The 20,706-nt window shown below is 35.6% G+C and overlaps 1 protein-coding gene across 21 annotated transcripts in view; it reads left to right on the forward strand.

Annotated features, from left to right (window-relative positions):
* Nucleotides 1–20,706, forward strand: part of ROBO2 (roundabout guidance receptor 2) — a 1,707,596-nt gene that overhangs the window by 1,506,395 nt on the left and 180,495 nt on the right. For all 21 annotated transcript variants that reach the window (XM_045501643.1, XM_045501648.1, XM_045501642.1 and 18 more), the window contains one exon: nt 19,593–19,750. In XM_045501643.1, the coding sequence (XP_045357599.1) occupies nt 19,593–19,750 (158 nt within the window). The remainder of the gene's footprint in view (nt 1–19,592; nt 19,751–20,706) is intronic.

The raw sequence follows: 20,706 nt of genomic DNA on the forward strand, positions 1-20,706 counted from the left end.
GATCTCATTTGCAAAACAATATTCACATTTCACTTTATAGTAAGGTCTTTGGAAGTGAATGATAATTAAGGAACTTTGTCTATAAAGTGTCTTTGAATGTGGAACATATCTGCAAAATAGATGTAAATCTTTATTTCCTTTCCTCTTATAAAAAAGACATTATCAAGGCTGTTCATGTCTTCTTGTAATAAAGTGATAGAGGAATTATTCAGAAAATACTATCAGTTTCTCTATATCACCTTGAATTCTGAGCACACTGTTCAGTAGCCTGCTGTAAAAATATGGCATAATATCATAGCACATTCTATATAGAACTACAAATAAATAGAATTCAACTGGATATCAGCTAGAAAAGAACAATAATGTTAAAAGCTATTTCGTAGTTTTCACTTGTATGTGAACTTTTTCATAGTTTGACACAGCAAGCAAATGAAAAGAGTCATTGAATATCTAAACCTAAGAGTGAACAGAAGTTGCTGTCTTTAGACATGAAGCATAATTGTTTATGTTTTGTTGGCGGTGGAAGATATGTCAAGGGTTGGCTCTGCTTCAAAGGAAAGAATCTTAGCTTGGTAGAGAGGAAGTAGCGGACAGTCTTGGAACTGATGGGCAAACATTCACGTGAAAATATGATGTTTTAATAAAAGCTAAAAGATACAACGTGCTGAGATATGCATACAAGACTTTCATTCTGTTCCAATTAAATACTGAGTACAGAAGCAAGAAATTCAGTGGCAAAACTAACATGAAAAGAAAACAAACAGACTTCTTTTTATCCCGATGTGCCTAGGCAGCATTCCAAGCAGAGATCTTAGGCACCATATGTGCTGACCTCCCTATGGGGATGATCTTTTAAACTTAACTGAGATGACTGGGTTTGTTTGATTCTGCCAGATCGTTTTTGCCTCATTTCAACATAGCACGGCTCTTCCAGGTAGAATATGCTCTCAGAAGACACAATGTTAATTGTCAAAAGGAAGACTCAGTGAGGCTGGTGTCTTTTGCTGACATTCAGGTCCCATCATTTAAAACAACTCAGGGGCACAATCTAAATATGGGGATAGGAGGCATCTCCACGGAGTCTGCATTTAGGCACCAAATTTCCTGGCTTCTATTACACGTCTTTCCTCTGTCTCAAGAGTGCTGAAGGATTATTTGTTGCTTTTCAGATAACCCTTAGTTCTTGCCCCCACATGGAGTAGAGATTATACTCTTCCTCTAGTCCTTTCAAAGTCCAGCTCACCCAGCTTTGCCATGTGTGAGCAATCTGCAGGCACTATTAGCCCCGCTTGACTAGCTCTTGATAACGCTCTCTAGGAAGTCAATTAAAGATGTCAGGGGGTGTACTGGACTGCTTTTCTTTTACTAGCAGGGATTTGGAGAGTGGAAGATGGAACTCTCAGGAACAGGTGATTTTTGGTTCTCTAGGAACTAAAGCACTTGATTTGTTTTTTCCTCTCACTATTTCAACTTTTTTTTCTTTTTGTGATCTTGAAATAAATGATCAATTTTAATCTTTAATCAGCAATAGTTAATATAATATTGAGGATCTGGTACCCAATCTAGTAAATAATGAAAACACATGTGTTCACCAATTAAAAATATGAAGAGAGAAAATGTCTTATAAATTTGAGGATAGTGAAAGTCTGCATTAAGAAGCTATGTTTTTGTGTTGAAATATAGACATTTAAAGTAAGACTAAATGATTGTTCCCTAAGAATTAGATATAAAAGTTGCTTGACATTATAGAGTCATTTTTTGCACCTACTTTGTACATGTTGTGATCCCTTCTTTGCTAAAAGTCTTGACCCACATTTTCTATGTTTTTTTTTTTTACTAAGACTATGCAAAAAGAAAATGATTATGTTTTTCTCAGTTAATATAAAGCAAAATTAAAGTGTCACTTTTCATCTAAAAATTAGCATAAATATTTAAACTGATTATTTAGACCAACAAATATTATTTTGCTTATGCAACATATTATTCAACATTACTCATTAAATATTACATTATTAAATTTGTGTGATAATAGAGAATTTTCCACTTTATTGTGTGTCACCTACAATTTCTTTATAAATCCATTAACCTAATCAAGGTAATTATCACTGTGGGGATATATGTACCTTATAAGGGAGTATATATATAACTTCCTCTTTGCCAGGTATATGCTAAATGCCAAAAATTATTTTACTTAATTCTCATTGCCATCCTGGGTGAGTTACTATTATTCCCATTTTACATATGATGAAGCAGAAGCTTATAAAGGGTAAATAACTTGTCCTAAATCCCATAGCAAATAAGTAATGATGTCAGGACTCAAATGGAATGATTTCCTTCACCAAAACCTGTGAGATACCAGGGCCTAACTTGCAGAGGGAAGGAATAGTTAAAGCAAGATTCTAGCTATACTTTTAACTGGAAAAATTATAACCTCATAATGATTATATCACTCTGAGAAGGGAACTATCTCTAAGATGGCTGCATATTTGTCCTAATATTCTGTTAAAAATGAGAAGAAAGGATTGAGGCTGAGTAGAGATTGACTTACATAATAACAAAAACAAAAACACAAAAAAAAAAAAAGGAAGGAAAGGAAGGAAGGAAGGAAGGAAGGAAGGAAGGAAGGAAGGAAGGAAGAAAGAAAAAGGAAGACTATAATTCTGAGGTCTTGAGCGTACCATTAAAAAAACTTCCTACCATTAGAAACACAGCAGTATAAAACTTATCAGCAATTCACTCACCATTGGCTTTTTTTCTTCAGGGTTTGTTTGTTTGTTTTTTTGTTTTTTTTTTTTGTTTTGTTTTGTTTTTTGACAAACAGCAATTGTGTAAAATCAAGTTCATATTAAAGATTTATTCAAAGAAGCAAGTTTCAGTATGAATTTTGAGTTAAACACAGATTTAGCCTAATGTTTGAAATCACCATCTCACAGCATGATACAATAACTGATTATAATGAAGATCTTAGTTACCAAGTTAAATTATTTTTAGTATATTTAATCATTAGGTTCAGCAATTATAAAATATGTCTGTTATGCCTAAGTTTCCACCACCATAATCTTTAAGGGTAGGCTCTAGAATAAAAACAGAAGATTTATTTTCATATCCTAGCGTATTAACTGGATGAAGTTGGCATCTTGAAAACAGCTGTCTTTTCATTCATAAACCTACCTACCATACTGGGTTATCATGAGGCTTCCACTTACCTTCTAGGCAGGACATCACGTCAATTATTAGGCTTTGATTTACCCCACTCTACCAGAAAACTGAAATATTTTAAAATAAACATTCAGAACATGAACTTGAAATTGTTATAAATGTGGTAAGCAGTGACATGAGATTCTTTCTTCTGACTGAATAATTTGAAATTTGTGAGTTAGTTTTTAACTTTGAAAATAAGACAGTACTAGCATTTCAAGGAAGAGAGTCCCCAATAATGTCTCTCATAGCATACTGTATTGCTTACTAAAATAAAGAACAAACAACTCTCCGTACATTTATTCAGTAAAATCATTAAGTCACTTTAAGTAACTTTCTAATGATGCATATGTAATAATCAACTCAATCCAGTTTAGCTGATGACGAGAATTGAAATCCTTGACTCATCTGTTCATTCAATAAATATTTACTCTGCATTTACTTTGTGCCAAGAATAACATTCTAGACCCTGGGATACAACAAAAAACAAAATGAACTTAGTCCCTGCTTTCATGGAGTTAGCTTACATTCTACTGAAGGCAGATAGATAAGGAACAAATAAACAAATTATAATAATTTCACATAGTGATATGTGATATACAAGGGGAAAAATACCAGAAAGATGTGATATGTGTGATCTTGTTGCTTCTTTAGATTGGGTACTCCTAAGAGGGGAACCCAAAGAATTGACATATAAAGTGAGATTTGATGGACAAAAAGAGGAGAGCTAAAAGGAAATCTTAGGAAAAGAAAATTTCACAGCAATAGTGTATGAATAGGACCTAAAGAAGTCATTTGCCTTGCTAGAAGAAAAGAGCCAGACTGGCTGGGGGAGAATGGAGTAAGAGGCATGAATAGTAGTAGATGAGAGCCAGATCTTAAGATGCTTTGTAGGTCAGAGTAAGGATTTGATTTTTCTTTTTGTAAATGTGACAAGTCCTTTGGAAAATTTTTAGGATGACAAGATTTATCTTATAATTTTAATGAGATTACTCTGCTGTGTGGAGAGTTGATTATAAGAGGGGTAAGACTAAAGTAATATTGTTAAGAGTCACCTTCACTGTTCCTGGTGAGATAATAGTGACTCAAACCAATGACAGCAGTGGAGGTAAAGAAAATCAATTCTGGGGAAGTTTCAATCATTGGGCCTTACTGATGGCCAAGATTGTATGTGTGTGTGTGTGTGTGTGTCCACGATGGGCAAAAATGGAGGAGAACTAATAACTCCTTGAGCAGCTTGTATATGACGGCACCATATACAAAGACACTGAAGACTGGGGAAATGAAGATTTGTGTGACAAAAGTCAAGAATTCAATTTTGGTCACATTAAATTCGAGATACTTTTAGGCACTCAATGGCAATGTCAAGCAAGCAAGTCTGGAGCTCCAAAGGGCTCAAGGCTAGAGGCATTCACTTTAGAGTCATCACCATGGAGGCAGGATTGGCAGAGGGTAACTTGGAAAAATGTGTTTCTGAGGGCACTCCATTTTTGAGTAGTAGTGACTATGCTTTAAGAACAGGAAGTTTCTCGCAAAGTACATGCAAGAGTATTGGCTAGTGGGAGGAAAATTAGGAGAGTATCTTAGGATACGAGATAGGAAATATATAATAAAATTAGATCTATCTTAGGCAGTTCTTTAATGGTAATGGCTTTATCATGTCAGATTTAGGGAAAAATACAAAAAAAAATCACTCATATGAATTTTCCACATCTTTCAACACTATTATCAAGTACTTACTATGGCTAAGCTACTATGGGAGAGAAACATGAAATAATTACATCTGCATTGGAGATATAGCTAATTTCCAATGTAATTTCTACCTGACTTTTCATTCTTACAAATTACTGACATATCTAGTGAAGGCAATTAATTGCAACATTTGATTAAGCCATCCACTATCATATGGAAATCCTATTCATCTAAACATTATAAACATTGAAAGAGAAATAGACTATGGTAACATATTTTATTATTATTTCAAATCATTTCCTATCTCTAATATGCCAACTTTTTCTAAATGAAAAAGAACAAGAAGAATTCTGCAGTAACAAAATCATTTTTAGAAAATGCATTTTTAAGTTATTGGGCTGCTTAATATTTGAAGACTATTGAAAATATACAATGAACCTTTTTATTATGCAAATATATTCAATTCTGAAAACAATTAAATGATAATAAAGTATTCTCTTTTTCTTTACCTCATATTACAGTAATGAAGCTGTTACCTCTGAGTGTGCGTTTTAATGAGTTTTAACTAACATTTTAATGAGCTGACATTATCATAAACCTGAGGATTAGACAAAGTTGAATTTACTGGATAGAGAAAGTTTCCTCAATAGTTAATTATATTGTTTAAGATGTAATATAATGCATTTTATGATATACCACCAACTATCAGCCTACAAGAAAAATTATATTAAAAGATTGAATAATATCATTATACTTAATCTGTACATACACGTATCCTGGTTCCTCACTTTTAAAATAAAAAGCTAATGATGTTTTTATATATGCAAATCACATGAAATATATAAGGCATAGACATATCAAGGATAATAAATGAAAATTTTTATTAAGTTAAATGAATTTTTTTTGACATTTGCAATAAAGAAAACTCCATGAAGAGCTACCTTCAATTGGAGACAAGATTTTATTTTTAAAGAATGAATCATTTATAATTTTCTTGATTCACATATTTAAAACGGGTTTATAGACTCACAACTTACCATTTGGGAGAGATGAAGAACTTTTTGTAAATAAATGATATTTTGGGGGTACCTGTGTGGCTCACTCGGGTAAGTGTCCGACTTCAGCTCAGGTCATGATCTCACGGTTTTGTGAATTCGAGCCCCGTGTCGAGCTCTGTGCTGACAGCTCAGAGCCTGGAGCTTGCTTCAGATTCTGTGTCTCCCTCTCTCTTTGCCCCTCCCCTGCTCACGTTCTCTCTCTCTCAAAAAAATTAACCATTAAAAAAAATTTTTTTAAATAAATGATATTTTGGGTTTGATGCATTCTGTGAAGACAGTTAACAGGTGATGGTTTCAGGGCTCTCTCAACTAAAACATAGTCACCGTTACTTACTCTTTCCTCCATATCCTCCTTGCCTTTTATCCAATCCTCTCTTCAGGCACTACGAGGCCTAGGTGTGCATCAAAAGGTTGTCATCTGAGGGAAGCAAACATAAGAGACTCTTAAATACAGAGAACGAGATGAGAGTTGCTGGAGAGAGGTGGATAGATGGGCTAAAGGGGTGATGGGTATTAAGGAGGGCACTTGTTGTTATGAGCACTGTGTTAAACGTGTAAGTGATGAGTGTTAAACGTGTAAGTGATGAATCACTGAATTCTACACCTGTAACCAATTTTACCATATATATTAACTAACTAGGATTTAAATAAAAAATTTAAAAAAAAAAGGTGTCATCTTACTCACCTCCGTATCTCTTGTACAAAGCTCATAGTAAGGTTCCAGTTGACCATCCATGAAGAGAGGCCGTCTCAATATTCAAGTTTTCTGAATTTTTATTCTATTTTAGAAAAAAGCTAATTAATCAAGTTATATATTTTGGTCTCACACTTATCATCAACCTACAGATATTCTGTTGACATTTATATTTCAAATCGCCATTCTTCTGTAAACCTGCTATCTGTGTCACTGAGTGACTAGGGAAAACCCAGGTTTCCACACCCCGTTTACAACTCTGTTGAATCCATTGGGATAGAGCGTACACTTGTAAAACACTCAGAGTTGATTTTATTTTTATTCATACATTGTTAAATATAAATATTAATAAACAATTACTGCATTCACAAGGTTGTAAAATCAAAAAATATATAAGATGGGTATAGTGAAGCCTTCCCTTTCTGTCTTTTACTTCCCAGTTTTTTCTCCACAAAGACGTTTTTTATTATTGGTTTCTTAGGTTTTCTTCCAGAGATTGTTTTATGCCCATGCAAGCACATTCCAGCGTGATTCTTTTCTTTTTGTAATTAATTAAAGCATATGCTGTATATTCCAAACCCAACTCTGAAGTTGGCTCCTCTAAAATGCCTTCTTTGTTGAATGCCATATTTCTCTCCATTGGACTTTTTTTTTTTAATTTTTTTTAATGTTTATTTTATTTTTGAGACAGGGAGAGACAGCATGAACGGGGGAGGGTCAGAGAGAGAGGGAGACACAGAAACTGAAGCAGGCTCCAGGCTCTGAGCTGTCAGCACAGAGCCTGACGCGGGGCTGAAACTCACGGACCGCGAGATCATGACCTGAGCCGAAGTCGGATGCTTAACCGACTGAGCCACCCAGGTGCCCCTCTCCATTGGACTTTAAAGCATTTTTGATGCACCTCTCAATGTAGTTCTCTGTTACTGGATGCTTTTTTTTTTCCTTTTCTTTCAGATTGTAGTTTTGAGTTCTCTATGGTAACCCTCCTAAATCTCTTTAGTGCTCTGAAGTCAAGATCTAGGCTTGAAGTGTCTCATACTTCTAAATGTGTTACATAGCACATTGTAACAACAAAATATGCGGTACCTATTTAGTAAATGAAGAAGTGAAGGGCACCTGGCTGGCTCAGTCAGTGGAGCATGTGATTCTTGATCTTGGGGTTGTGAGTTTGAGCCCCACATTGGGTGTAGAGATTACTTAAAAATAAAAAAAAATTAAAAGAAGTGAATGATTTGAAAAACTCTTCTGTTATCAAAAAGATGTAGTTACAACTAGAAGTGATTGGAAAGTGAAGAATCTCTAATTTATCCTATATCCACTAAAGCAAAATTAAATGTTATGTTAAAATCACCTTTTAGAAATGAACTGCGCAAGAGGCACCTGGGTGGCTCAGTCAGTTAGGTGGCTGACTTCAGCGCAGGTCATAACCTTTTGGTTCTTGGGTTCAATCCCTGAGAGGAGTTCTGTGCTGACAGTCTGGAGCCTACTTCGCATTCTGTGTCTCCCTCTCTCTCTGTTCCTCCCCTGCTGGCGCTCTCTCTCTCTCTTTCCCAAAAATAAATAAACATTAAATTTTGTTGTTTTTTTTTTTTAAATAAAGTGGGTAAAACTGGCCAAACTTTAACTTTTTGATTGGGAGGAATCAATGATATTTTATTGTCCTGTTAATACTTTATAACATAACATAAGTAATATCTAAATATGTTTGACTTAGAATTATACTATTATATATAAATCTCAACTCCTATGGTACTCACTCCAATAATTATCATCATCTACTTGCAATTGCATAGAGTTTGACAGTCTATCAAGACTTTAAAGTAGGAAATATTTTACACACATTGTTCTTGAATATTATTAACTTCTTGACAGAGGAATTAAAAATTGACAGCCATTGAACTCATGTAAAATTAGATACAAAAATAGAATTGTAAAGCCCTTTTTATTTACTGGCATTTCTATTTCCCAACAGCAAACACAATTCTCATTTATGAAGTGCTTTCTTTATGTCACATTGTGCTTTAGAAAGATTGCTTTTTAATTCTTTTTAATTTTTTAATGTTTTTTTTCTTTTTTTACTTTTGAGAGAAAGAGAGAGAGAGACAGAATGAGCAAGGGGAGGGGCAAAGAGAGAGGGAGACAAGAATCTGAAACAGGCTCTAGGCTCCACACTGACAGCACAGAGCCTGACATAGGGCTAGAACTTAGGAACCATGAGATCATGACCTGAGCCAAAATCAGATGCTTAACTGACTGAGCCACCCAGGCGCCCCACTTTTTTAATTCTTTGTAACAATCCAAAGACAAAAGCTTTATTATCTCCATTTTATATAGATGAAGAAGCTCAGATTGTATAAGACCATCTGGTTAATAAAGTGGCAGAGCTGAGTCAAACCCAATCCTTTGACTAAATCCATTATTTTAACCACAATGCCATATTGCTTCCTTAACAAATAGTAGTATTTTCATAAACATAAATTAAATGCAAGTTCCAGTTCCCATGAAAGCACCTGAGCAAATGGTGGAGACGAAGTAAGATGCATTTCAGGAAGAGAAAACCAACAGCATGAAGGCCTGATGACGGAAAGGAGCTCATTGTGTTCCGGGAAAGGCCAGTGTGGGTTGAGTATTATGATTGAGTGGCAAGGACGAGATAGTAAAGTTTTAGAGGGTAAACTACATAGACTTAAAGATGGGGGCAGGTGAGTGTCCTACCTTGATTTGCTGGAACTGCCCTGGCATCATTCTGAAGAATGCTTCCTTTTGTTTTCCAAAGTGCTTAGTATGGAGTAATATATGGTGATCCAACTTATAGGTAAAGTTGATTTTAGATTTCACAAGAAATGAACAAAATTTTTGGTGGCTACTTGGGATATTAGTAGGAAAGTGAGAGATATTTTAGTCCAAATTCCATACCTGGTACTTTTGTCAACTGACAACATCCTCATGATATATTAAGGCCATTTTTCATGGAAACTTACTGAAGCAAAGCTATTTCTTTTAAGTAAATGTGGGGAGAAACATGCCAGGAGTAGTATTTAACATGTGTTTCAGACATCATTGGATAAATATATGTAACATCTGATTATTTGGGAGCTACTAATTTATTTTGAAATGTATCCCATTTGACAACTTCAGGTTTTCCTTTTGTTGCTCACATTTTAGACATGTTGCCCTACATTCAGAAGAGTTATAATTTGACTGCTTGTTGAAAACATCAAGAAAATGTCTCTAATTTGACCATTTATAGACAGTTTTGGGGATGAGTGGGGTGAAGCAGTTGATATTTTGTGATTAAAAATCGCCAAAATTTGGGATTATAATACTTTGTTAATTTTAGTAGTATAACAAATGGCCTTGATTAGGACAAAATAATAAAGGTTTGATGGATTCTGATAACTCTTATCAAGTTTTGGTATCCTTTCAGGTACAGAAGCTAAAACAATCAGATGCAATGAGGCAGTTATCTGTATGTAGGGAGTTGGTACCTCTCCAAGCAGGAAGTGGCTCTATTTACTCTTTGTCTTAATTTAGGAATGAAAAGTATTACTTACCTTGTCCTCACAATAACAGTGAAGCCTAGAGAATAAAAATATAGCCAGAGACTCAGAAGACAATTCGATTTATTCCCTTATGGCTGACCATGTACTCTGTGGACGGCCAAGGATGACTCTAGGATATGTCAGAGGAAGAGAGGGATTTTTTAAAAAACTTCCAAGCTTAAGATGACATCTTTCTAGTTTCATATAAGATATGAAGTTTTGATTAAAGTATACCTGAATGTTGAAATAAATATTTAAACACTTTTCAGGAAAATACACCTACAATAAATTTTCATCATGAGAAGTCAGTATTCCTTACCCTAACATGATATTTCGTTTTTTGTTTGTTTGTTTGTTTGTTTGTTTGTTTGTTTTTTGGGTTTTCCTGGTTTCAGCTTGTTTTCTAGAGTATATGACAGTGGGTGGAGTGGAGGTGGGTTGTGGACTTAGCATCAGGAATAAGTGAAATTGTGCTTCTCATAGGTAAACAAAAATTGTCAAGCACATTGTTTTCAGTTGTTGTCAATGGTGTTATACGAGTTTTCTGAAATCATTTAAGTGTGGTCTTTAGCACATTTGCATTCATAAAAAGTGCCTGGGTATGTATTTTCCTTGCTTCTTCTCCTGCTCAGCTGTCAAAACATGGTGATGCTTTTGAAGATTTATGTTAGATAGGTAATGAGATTACTGAATGTTAACTGCAGCATTCAGAATTCACTTGGTGGCAAAAGAAAAGAAGGTTAGTGGGTCTTTGGAATAGAATAGAGAAATGATAGAGCTAGTTTTAATCAGCCAATTTGAAAATAAATATACTGTATTCTGGATTAGGAAAGATTTCAAACTTTGTGTCATGTTGTAATCAAATACAACATTTCTAGAAGAATATAGGATGTCACATTACATCCATTTCAGCAAAATTCATGACAGCTTAGAATAATGGCCATATTTTGTGGTATGGACATATGCAAATCTTAATATTGGATGGGAAAGACTGAAAAGTCCACAGGCATGTGGGACACAATTTTTTTTTTAAATGCTTTCATTGTTGCATTAAAAATGTAAATAAATCTCATGTAGTTGATCTATGTTCCTGTGTAAAACAGGAAAATAATGTGATTTCAACATGGTCATTTTCAGATTTACGGATTATAATGGCGTAATGGTTACCTTCCAAATCAGACCTCTACTGGCTATGATTGTGAAATGTGTTGTTAAAATAGGAAACATGATGAAAATTGTGAAATCAGCATAATTGAGTTGAAGGTCCAAAAACGCATTATAATATATATTTCTTTTATTCAGAGATTTCACTGAGTTTCAGGTAGAGGGGAAAAAAGATAAAGCAACAGTAGTTTAGAAGTAACTGGCATTCTCGACAAGGAAGGTTGACCTTGACCTTCTTCTCCTTCCAACCCTCATTTCATCAGCAGGGGTGAGATTACTTTGAGACCCTGCCAATAGGTAATAAATAACACATAAATTCCAGGACACCCTTGCACTGTAGGGTGCCCTAATGTGTAATAATCCTTAGACTATTGAGTTTATAACTCATGACATCTGGCAGTTACTTGGCATTGTAATTCATGTTGATCATGCACATCAGAATACACCATGGGAGAGAAATATTGGAGTAATAACCCGTTGATACCGGGACAGGGTCGAATGACAGGAAGATGCTGTCGAGATTGTGTACCTCTGTGAACTATGCAGTGTTGGAATGCTGTAAAAACTAATGCCTTCAGATAAGGACTAACAAGGCAGGAGGAGGGTGGTAATCTATGGGGATCCACAATGGAGCAGCACATTAATATTTACTTGATAGCACTCTTTATTCCTTTATTCAAATTGACAGATGTAGCTGTACAGCAGTAATGAATCCAGAAGTTAGAATTTAAACATATACTCATGTTTATTTTAAATTTAAATGTGTCCTTAAATAAATGTATTGAATTCCCTTTTTTAACATATCTGCATATATGATATTCAGTACTCTCAAGCTTTTATTTTATTTGGTCTAATAGTGAGGATTAAATGAACAGGAAGAGAAAAGAGAGGAAGTAATGGGAGGTAATGGGCAAAAAGAGCGATGTACAAAGCAGTTGTAACAAGCCTTCCTGGTACCTAAGAGCCTAACTGCTTTGGCTGAAGACTTGAGGCTCATGGGAAATGAAACAGATTGAAAAGCTAGAAGCAGACAGATGGCTATTTGTAATCAGCCTGTAAATATAAGTCCTATAAAGATGTTGTGATTATTTGTATGTTTGTTTGTTTGTTTATACTCAAACCTAGATCTAGAGAAAATGGGACGCAGTATTGTAAGCTTCACATAATCTGGTATTTCCCCTTGTTACCATTCTGAAAAACATTACATAATACTTAAAAAAAATGCTAGCCTCTGTAGTTCTGAATTTTAAATTCAATGTGCTATTTTTTTCATTACCCAGAGTTGTAGGCATCTCCGTAACCAAGATTGGAATTACCCCTAAATGGAGCAGGTGCTAGAAGGAAGTTGTTTGGGAATCAGAGCAGAATATTTTGAGGGTATCCAGGGGAGGTTTTTCTTCTGAATATAGGAAGGCATTGCCTTGAATGTGTTTAGACTGATACCTGCTGTTCTAGACACCATCCTCCTCCTCACATACTATATTTGGGCACATCTCCAAGATGCTCTCATCCCTTTGAGCTCTCTGTGATTCTGGAGGCATCATTCCCACATGAACATTTTGTGCACAATGGCACTTTAAGGAAGAAAAAAAGGGGAGTTGATTAAACATTAATTAGCTTCAATCCACAACTTCCTCCTAAGCTAATGGATAGAGTTTGCAGATCCCTGTCAAATATCAGATGCTAGGCTTTGCCAAAAATAGGACTTCCAAGTGTTGAAGGTATGCCAACTGCCGGCTCCTTAACTCAAACCAAAGGAAATGATTGCCAGAGGCAGGCCTTGAGTCTGCTGTGGTCAGATGTCACCAGTTTGCAGTGCCACATGTGATCCAAGAGTTTATGAATGATCTCAACACTTGGTCCCCAAGGAGAACATATGCATTACAGAGGTTATGGATACAAATTACAGAGAGCAAGATGTTTCCATGCAATTTCTAAGAATCCTTCAGCAAGTTTTAAACATTAATGGAAAACATTAAGGAAGACTTGGCACTCTTAGCAGGACTTCAAATTATATTGCTGGTGAGGACAGAACAGAGCTAAAAAAAAAAAAAAGGAAGAAGAAAGGCTTAGCTAAGAAATCTGGGGCTGGCCATTCCTCTTGTGAATTGTGTGTGTGTGTGTGTTTTATTCCCTGCAGAATTACCAGGCTTCACAAAATGCTAGAACTTGAAAATGAACAAGTCACAGGGCATCCTTGTTTATTCAGCATGCTCCAATTCATATCACTGGTTTATCAGGATCGTTTGCCGACTGAATGTGCTTGCACAGGGAGTCTTAGTAGAGACGGGGGCGGGGGTGGGAGGGTGAGAGCGTCTCAGTTTGGAATTGTCAGCATGCTGCAGGGGTGCCAAAGTGCCAGAGTGTCAGCTTGCACAGCAGTAGCAGGACGTCTCCCCACTGAGTCCTTTCTTTCTCATTCCCCTTCTGTGCAGAAGAAACCACTTATGACTTGTCCCCTAGATATCAGATTTTATCATCTATTTAGCTGGTGGCTAGCCTGTCTGTTCTGACTATATTTTGTTTGATCATACCAAGTATAATAAAATAGTTTGTTGTGAATGATGATTTCTCTTTCAGTGTATTTGGTCTTTGAGTCATTGAAACTACAGAAAAATACAGAATTACTATAGCTTGTCAGTGGGGTCCTTTGAGTTGAAAGGGGGCAGGTCAATTTAAACTGGTCTAAATATGAAAGAAAGGTTGTTTAGATCATGTAACTAGAAAGCCCAGATTTAGCCCAGTCTTCAGGATTTATTTATCCAGATAGGTCCTCAAGAACCCAGATGTTTTCAAGTGCGTGGCCTCCGTTTCATCCTCAGACTGGAGCTCCCCCTGGGGTCACAGCCTGGCTGTCAACAGCAGCCATTTAGTACAGCAGGAAGAGATAGTGTTCTTTCCTCAGAGGTAGAAGACCTAAGCTTCAGTCTTGTTGGCATTACACCTGCCCATTCCCTGTGATGATATAGGCAGTGGTGGGGCTGATAGTGGTAGTGGTAGAAATAGGGAAACAATATACACCAGCTGTAGGAATGGCTAGCATATTTTTTTTCTAGTCCATTATGATACCGATAGTATAATTTGTTCTAACAGTTTTACTAGTTGACATAAATCTGTTGTGTCTTTGATGGATTGATTTCTGACCTTGAACTGACTGGATTTTATTTTAGATATTTCTGGGCTTATCGGTAGACAATTCAAGTATTCTGTCTCTTAAATCCACCCAGCTTAAACTGTTCTTCCTAAACAACATTTTAAAATCAAGTTAAAATATTTTGGTTTGTTTAATGTAATAAGGAAAAGACTACAACACACCTCTTGAAGAGGAGTTCATCGATTCAACCTATCAAGAACACTCGAGGAGCTCTTCTGATGCCCTGCAAGATGGGAGCCTATTGGAGGCTTACCTAGTCCAGTGTGAGAATAGAAGGAAAAACTTTTCAGATGACTAAGTCAGAGGCTGACCCTGAAGGAACGGTATACGTTTGAAGGGAGGAACAGGAAAAAGTAAAGAAACAAAGGGCTATCTGGGAGAGATTTTCAACCCAACAGACCACCATATGCTAATGTACATTGATAATTAGACGTTCCTCTGTATGTTTTCTACCGAGAAGTCTTGAGCCACACAGCTGTGACAGTTTCTGGGCACATACAGAGAGAAACCCTGCTGGCAAAGAAACCTTGTTATCAGTATTGCTCTGAGCTGCTATCAGTTTCTACTGCTGCTAACAATGCTTTAAATTATAATTTCTTTTTATATTACCTTTCTCGTGATCAATTTAGTTTGTTGCGGGTGATGTTTTTTATCCTATGGTGTGTATGAACACTTTCATCAGTAATTTCTCTAGGCTCTGTATTTCTAATAACCACTTAGAAGCATACATACATTGTAATTCAGAAATACATCTTTTGGTCTCTAAATTATGTAGCCTCATCTCATTGTCATTGCTAGTTTATCTTAATAAACTAAGATGGAAATGCCTGAGTCATGATTTGCTTTGTCTATGTTGACAAAATAGAAAATAAAAATGTAAAAAAATATATAAAATATAAAATACTTTATAAAACATATAAAGATATAAAATATATGTCTTTAAAATTCTTGACAGCTGTTGATTTAGGACAGAAGGGAGAGGACCTGGTGAGTGAAAGAAGGTGGTATGAGGAAACAGGAGCCAAAGATATAAGCTGTAAAGGCACAACTAGATCTAAAACTCTTTCAGGCCATTATATTAGTTACCTATTTTTGTGCAACAAACTACAAGACTCAGTGACTTAAAATAACATACATTTATTCTCCATCAGGAGATGGGTTCTCCTGGATCAGGAACCCAGATATGAGTTATCTTAGTCATCTGCTCTAAGGATCTCTCACAAATCTGCAGTGAGGTGTTGGTTAGGGCTGTGTTATCATGTGAAAGCTCGATTGAGGAAGCTTGTTGGACTGAAAGCCTCAGTTCCTTGCTTGCTGTTGCCTAGAAGCTGCCTTTAGATTGTTGTCAAATGGACCTCTTCTTTGAGCAAAAAGGTATCTTACACGATCAAGGAATTCCATGAAGGAAGAAAGGGAGTGACAGAGAAAAGAGCTAGAGAAAGTAAGAAAGATGAAGGTTATCATCACTTATAACCCAATATTGGAGAGGACATTCCATAAGTTTACAATAACCTATTCATTAAAGGCAAGTCACTAGGTCCAGCCCACAGAACAGGCAAGGGGATTACACATGAAAAGAAATGCCAGGAGGGAGGGATATTAAAGAAAAAGCCTACCACAGGCATTATCATGTCATGCTTGTTTCGTATTTCTTCACCATTTTATAGGACAGTGCCAAGTCCCTTGTTGTGTTTATTATGTTCCTGGAGAATTCAATTAATTTGTTGCAAATCTTTATGTCATGACTAAGAACTATATTTTATCAAACACACAGTAATTCAAAACTTTCTGATCTTCCAGAATAACATCCTAAGTCACAGGGCATGTCAATGTAAAAAGAATGCAAATCTAACCCAGATTATGAGTAGCTGGGTGTACTCTCATTTATGGTTTTCAGCTCATATACAGAAATGAATATTTGGGTTCTAGCCAATTAGAACCCCCCCCAATAGTCCAGGGGATTTGAACCTTTGTATCTAAATTTAGCTCCACAAACAAATGCTATATCAAAACTGTACCTATTTGTATCTTTTTTTTTTCTTTAAAGCATAATTTATCACTATCCACTAAGCTTTTGTCATTGTAACCAGATTATTTTCTCAGTTAATCAGGTTTATTTACTTTATTTTGTTTCACTCTACATAAAGAACTGTTTGGAGCTTTAGTTATTACACATATTGCTGTGTGCCCTTGCTTTGGCTTATTTGTCAAGCCACATCAAAAATGTAGCCCTCAATTCTTTCTACAATAGGGGCTTAAAGAGAAAAAAATATAGAGTTAATTTGGATTTGCTTTGCTTTCCTACATTTACAAGACCATTTTACTTCCTTTCACCTCCCATGCATGAATTCTTTACTGCAAAGAACACTTTCTTTTCTTTATCACCTGCAATAAAGTGCAGGGCAAAATCCAAGACAGAAATGAATAACTGGCATAAAAATTGGAAATAATAAATATTATTTCATTTTATTTTGCTAATATTAATGAATGGATATCAAAACCTCGGAAACATGTAAGCAAATATCAGAACATACTTAACCTTTGGTACGGTTTGAGAAGAGTAAAAATGACTTCACTTTTCCCTAAGAGTAAGTTTTCTACATTCTGTGCTAGGACCTGGTGTAAAGGATGTGTTTCTCTTGAATGTTTTATTGAGACAGAGAAGAAACACATTTTATTACCCCAAAGATTTAAGGTAAAAGAAATGGTATCACTAAGCAAAAAATGAATTAACTGGATGCTCCAAAAACCCCAAAGAGCATTTTACAAGTTGAAGAGGGTACAGTACCAATTATACTATTATATCACCCTACTCTCTGGGTGAATAGCCTGAAAGCCTAAAATTACAGTTGATGTTAGATTTCTTGGCTTCATTTGCAAATTGGAGTCATTTTCTTTTTGTGAACGCCATAAACACATGTTACATTGTTTAAGAGTAGCAGTCCTTAGTTTGTTATGATATTTTTCTCCTTTTTGTCCTCCATGTCAAAGGACCTTTTTTTTTTTCCTTTCTTAATTTGGCTTGTTGCAAATTGATGTAACACTGTGTTTCTGAATGATTTGCAATGGCCTTAAGTACCATCTGAGCAGAGGCTTTTTGGCGTGTCATTTGTTAGGGGACCAGTTCTAGAGAAGGTCCTTCAACTGGCCAGATGTGTCATTTTGGAACAGATTGAGGGCCTGCCAAAACACCATTTGTTGCCAGTGCTGGATATTGTAGGGGTGCTCACCACTCTGTTACCATATTTTTGCATGTCTTAACATTGCATAAATAGGCAGCTGTTCTGTATTTAGAATATAAATGAGTCACCAGCTTGCTTTCCCAGGAGGATTTACCTGCAAAAGGGAACCACGGTGTTAACCCCTTCCCATCCCCCTGCCTGAATGTCACATTAAATGCACTCTTCTCTCAGCCCATTCAGAAGCAAATCCTATGCATATAAATCACACCTCTCTTGCCAGTGAGACAAGAGAACCAAAAATGTGCAGTTCACCATGCTAAAATGGAACACATTTCCTTAGCAGCAAAGGCAGTAAATTAATCAGCTTATAAACTGAGAGTGAGCAATTTGTGCTGAATTCTTTCTTACTGTTCCTTCAATAAGGAGACAAGTTTCTCTAATCTCTAAAAGGGCCATGACTTCATTAAGATGGAAAACCGTGTTAAAGGATGTGTCGCAAGAGAAAAGAGAAGAAAAGCCCTAAAAGTCACTCAGTTGTCTCTCTGGAGCTATTTTCAGGCCAGGGAATTTTTATTTATTTGTAGAATGACAATTAACCTAGAGACTTTGCCCAAAAAGGAGCAGAGTGCTGAAGTGGGTCTCATTATAGGACACCAAAGGCAGTTGGTTTGACCTAATCCACATTTGTAACAGATGATTTACATAACAGACTAGCAGAATCTACCTAATTTTGATTTCAAATAGCTTAACCAATTTATATATATATATATATATATATATATATATATATATGCATAGATATAATGCACTGTATGTGCATATATTTGTTTTGTGTGTGTGCTGTGTGTGTTGCCTTTAGATATACTTAGGAAACAAAGTTGTCGTTGTTGGAATATAAAAGAATAGGAAAGTCAAGGCAGCTAGACAAAGCAAAGGCTGTTGAGGTATATGGTATATTCCTGGTCTGAATTACTTTTTTGAATGTTTATCCTGAAGTAGACATGACCCTTATTTGCTAAAGAAACCCAGCATCCTGCAATCTGATAGGGCCAAGTCATTTCTCCAGGCTTTTCATCCTGCCAGCAGAAGAAATGCACACACAGATAGATAGGTGACATTTGGAGAGCCAGGCATGCCAGATTTTCGGAGGTTACAATGGAGGTCCAACCTGCTGTTCTCCTAATGAAAGAAGGGGAAATTCAGACTGGCCAAACTGCTATAAGGGATATCTCTGCTCTGAATGTCACGCTGCCCAGATGTCGCTTGGCAGGTGGAGAAGCAGAGAGAATGAAAATGTAGCCCTGTGTATGTGGGTGCTAGTGCGTTGCAGGGTGAACAATGAGTCTATCTTCTGAAGTATAATGAAAACAGTGTAGATCTTGTCCATATTCATGTCATGAGAAAAGGCATTCTCAGAAAGTCCTCACTCCACTTCCCCTCCCAGACTGACATACATATGTGTTCACAGACCATGTGCACATGACCTGTTTTGGGCTTTTAAGTCTAACTTGACAATTTAGGTGTTTATTTTAATGCATTTGTATACATATGTGTATATATGTTTTTTCTTTATAGAAAGTAGGATCATACTGCATAAAAAATATCGTACCTTGAATATTTAATCTCAAAACTATATCACAAGTATTTCTTTTCTTATTTTCCTTAGGCTTTTCTTATTTTTTAAATTAGATTTATAGCAAAGGTACATGATTACATAGTCAGCCATTTCCCTGTTGAACATTTAGGTTGACCCTAGAATATTTTAAAATGGACATGGCTATGTTCTCAGTAAATATTCAACGTTTATTAAAATGAAGTAAGTAAGATTTGAAGTTACTTTTTGCAAGAGAAAGCTAAAGTTGCTGTCATTGAATTTTCTTTCAAAAACATTGAATTATTTTTCTTCAGTGTTACGAGATGACTTCCGGCAAAATCCCACAGATGTTGTAGTGGCAGCTGGAGAGCCCGCAATCCTGGAGTGCCAACCTCCCAGGGGACATCCAGAACCCACCATCTACTGGAAAAAAGACAAAGTTCGAATTGATGACAAGGAAGAAAGAATAAGTGTGAGTTAAATTAAAATTAATTCCTACAGAGATTGAATATCAAGTCTTAAAATGGATTATTTTATTTTTTGTTATTGTTAATAAAATTGTAGAATAGCATTGAATGCTGATTACCATTTAGACTGCATTGAAAGGACTGAAAAGGAGTAACCCAAACAAAAAAACTTTAGGATGAGTCTTCAAAGAGACAGAAATTAAACAACTCAGGTATAGATGATATAGTAATAATTGCACCCATCTGAATATGTAAATATGTCTTTGCAGTACAATATTGATGACTTAGGTTTTTTAACATCTCAAATACATACATCATTGCACTACAATATTGATGACTTGATTTATTTTAATATCTCAAATACATTTATTGATCATCCTGTACATGAATGATAAAGGTTAGATGATGGCTGTGAGCCAAATTACCTAGAACATTTCTTTTTACACCATTTTCAAAATTATAAGAGAAAATGATTCGAGGTGATAGGTACTTCAAGCACCTTTTCCAATTTTTCAATGTTTATAACTAAAATTTTATACATGAATTCATTTAAAAGTTTAGGAGGTATGAAGTAAAATCAAAGTAAACATGACTTTTATGGTTCCGCAGTTTAGCTCTTGCAGAAAAATAGTCTGCTTTCAAGGGAAATTGGTGATTAGGTTCGTCACAATTAATATTCAAAACAAAACACCCAGAACATTGTAAAGAGGTAGAAAAGGGGAAAGACATGCAATTATTTTATGGTTTTGTGGAATCCACTCAACTTTTGTTTATGACACTTATGGGAACCAGTCCACTGAAACAGTAGAAATGCCTCAAACTTCTGAGGTTATTCCTAATACAATGTTTATATTTAATACAATTATTGAGAATAAATATACTTTATTTAAAATAATGTCCATTTCTCTGAACAAATGTGACATTTCTTTTTTTTTTTTAATTTTTTTTAACGTTTATTTAT

The sequence above is a fragment of the Leopardus geoffroyi genome, chromosome C2, assembly GCF_018350155.1.
Source record: "Leopardus geoffroyi isolate Oge1 chromosome C2, O.geoffroyi_Oge1_pat1.0, whole genome shotgun sequence".
Classification (NCBI taxonomy): domain Eukaryota; kingdom Metazoa; phylum Chordata; class Mammalia; order Carnivora; family Felidae; genus Leopardus; species Leopardus geoffroyi.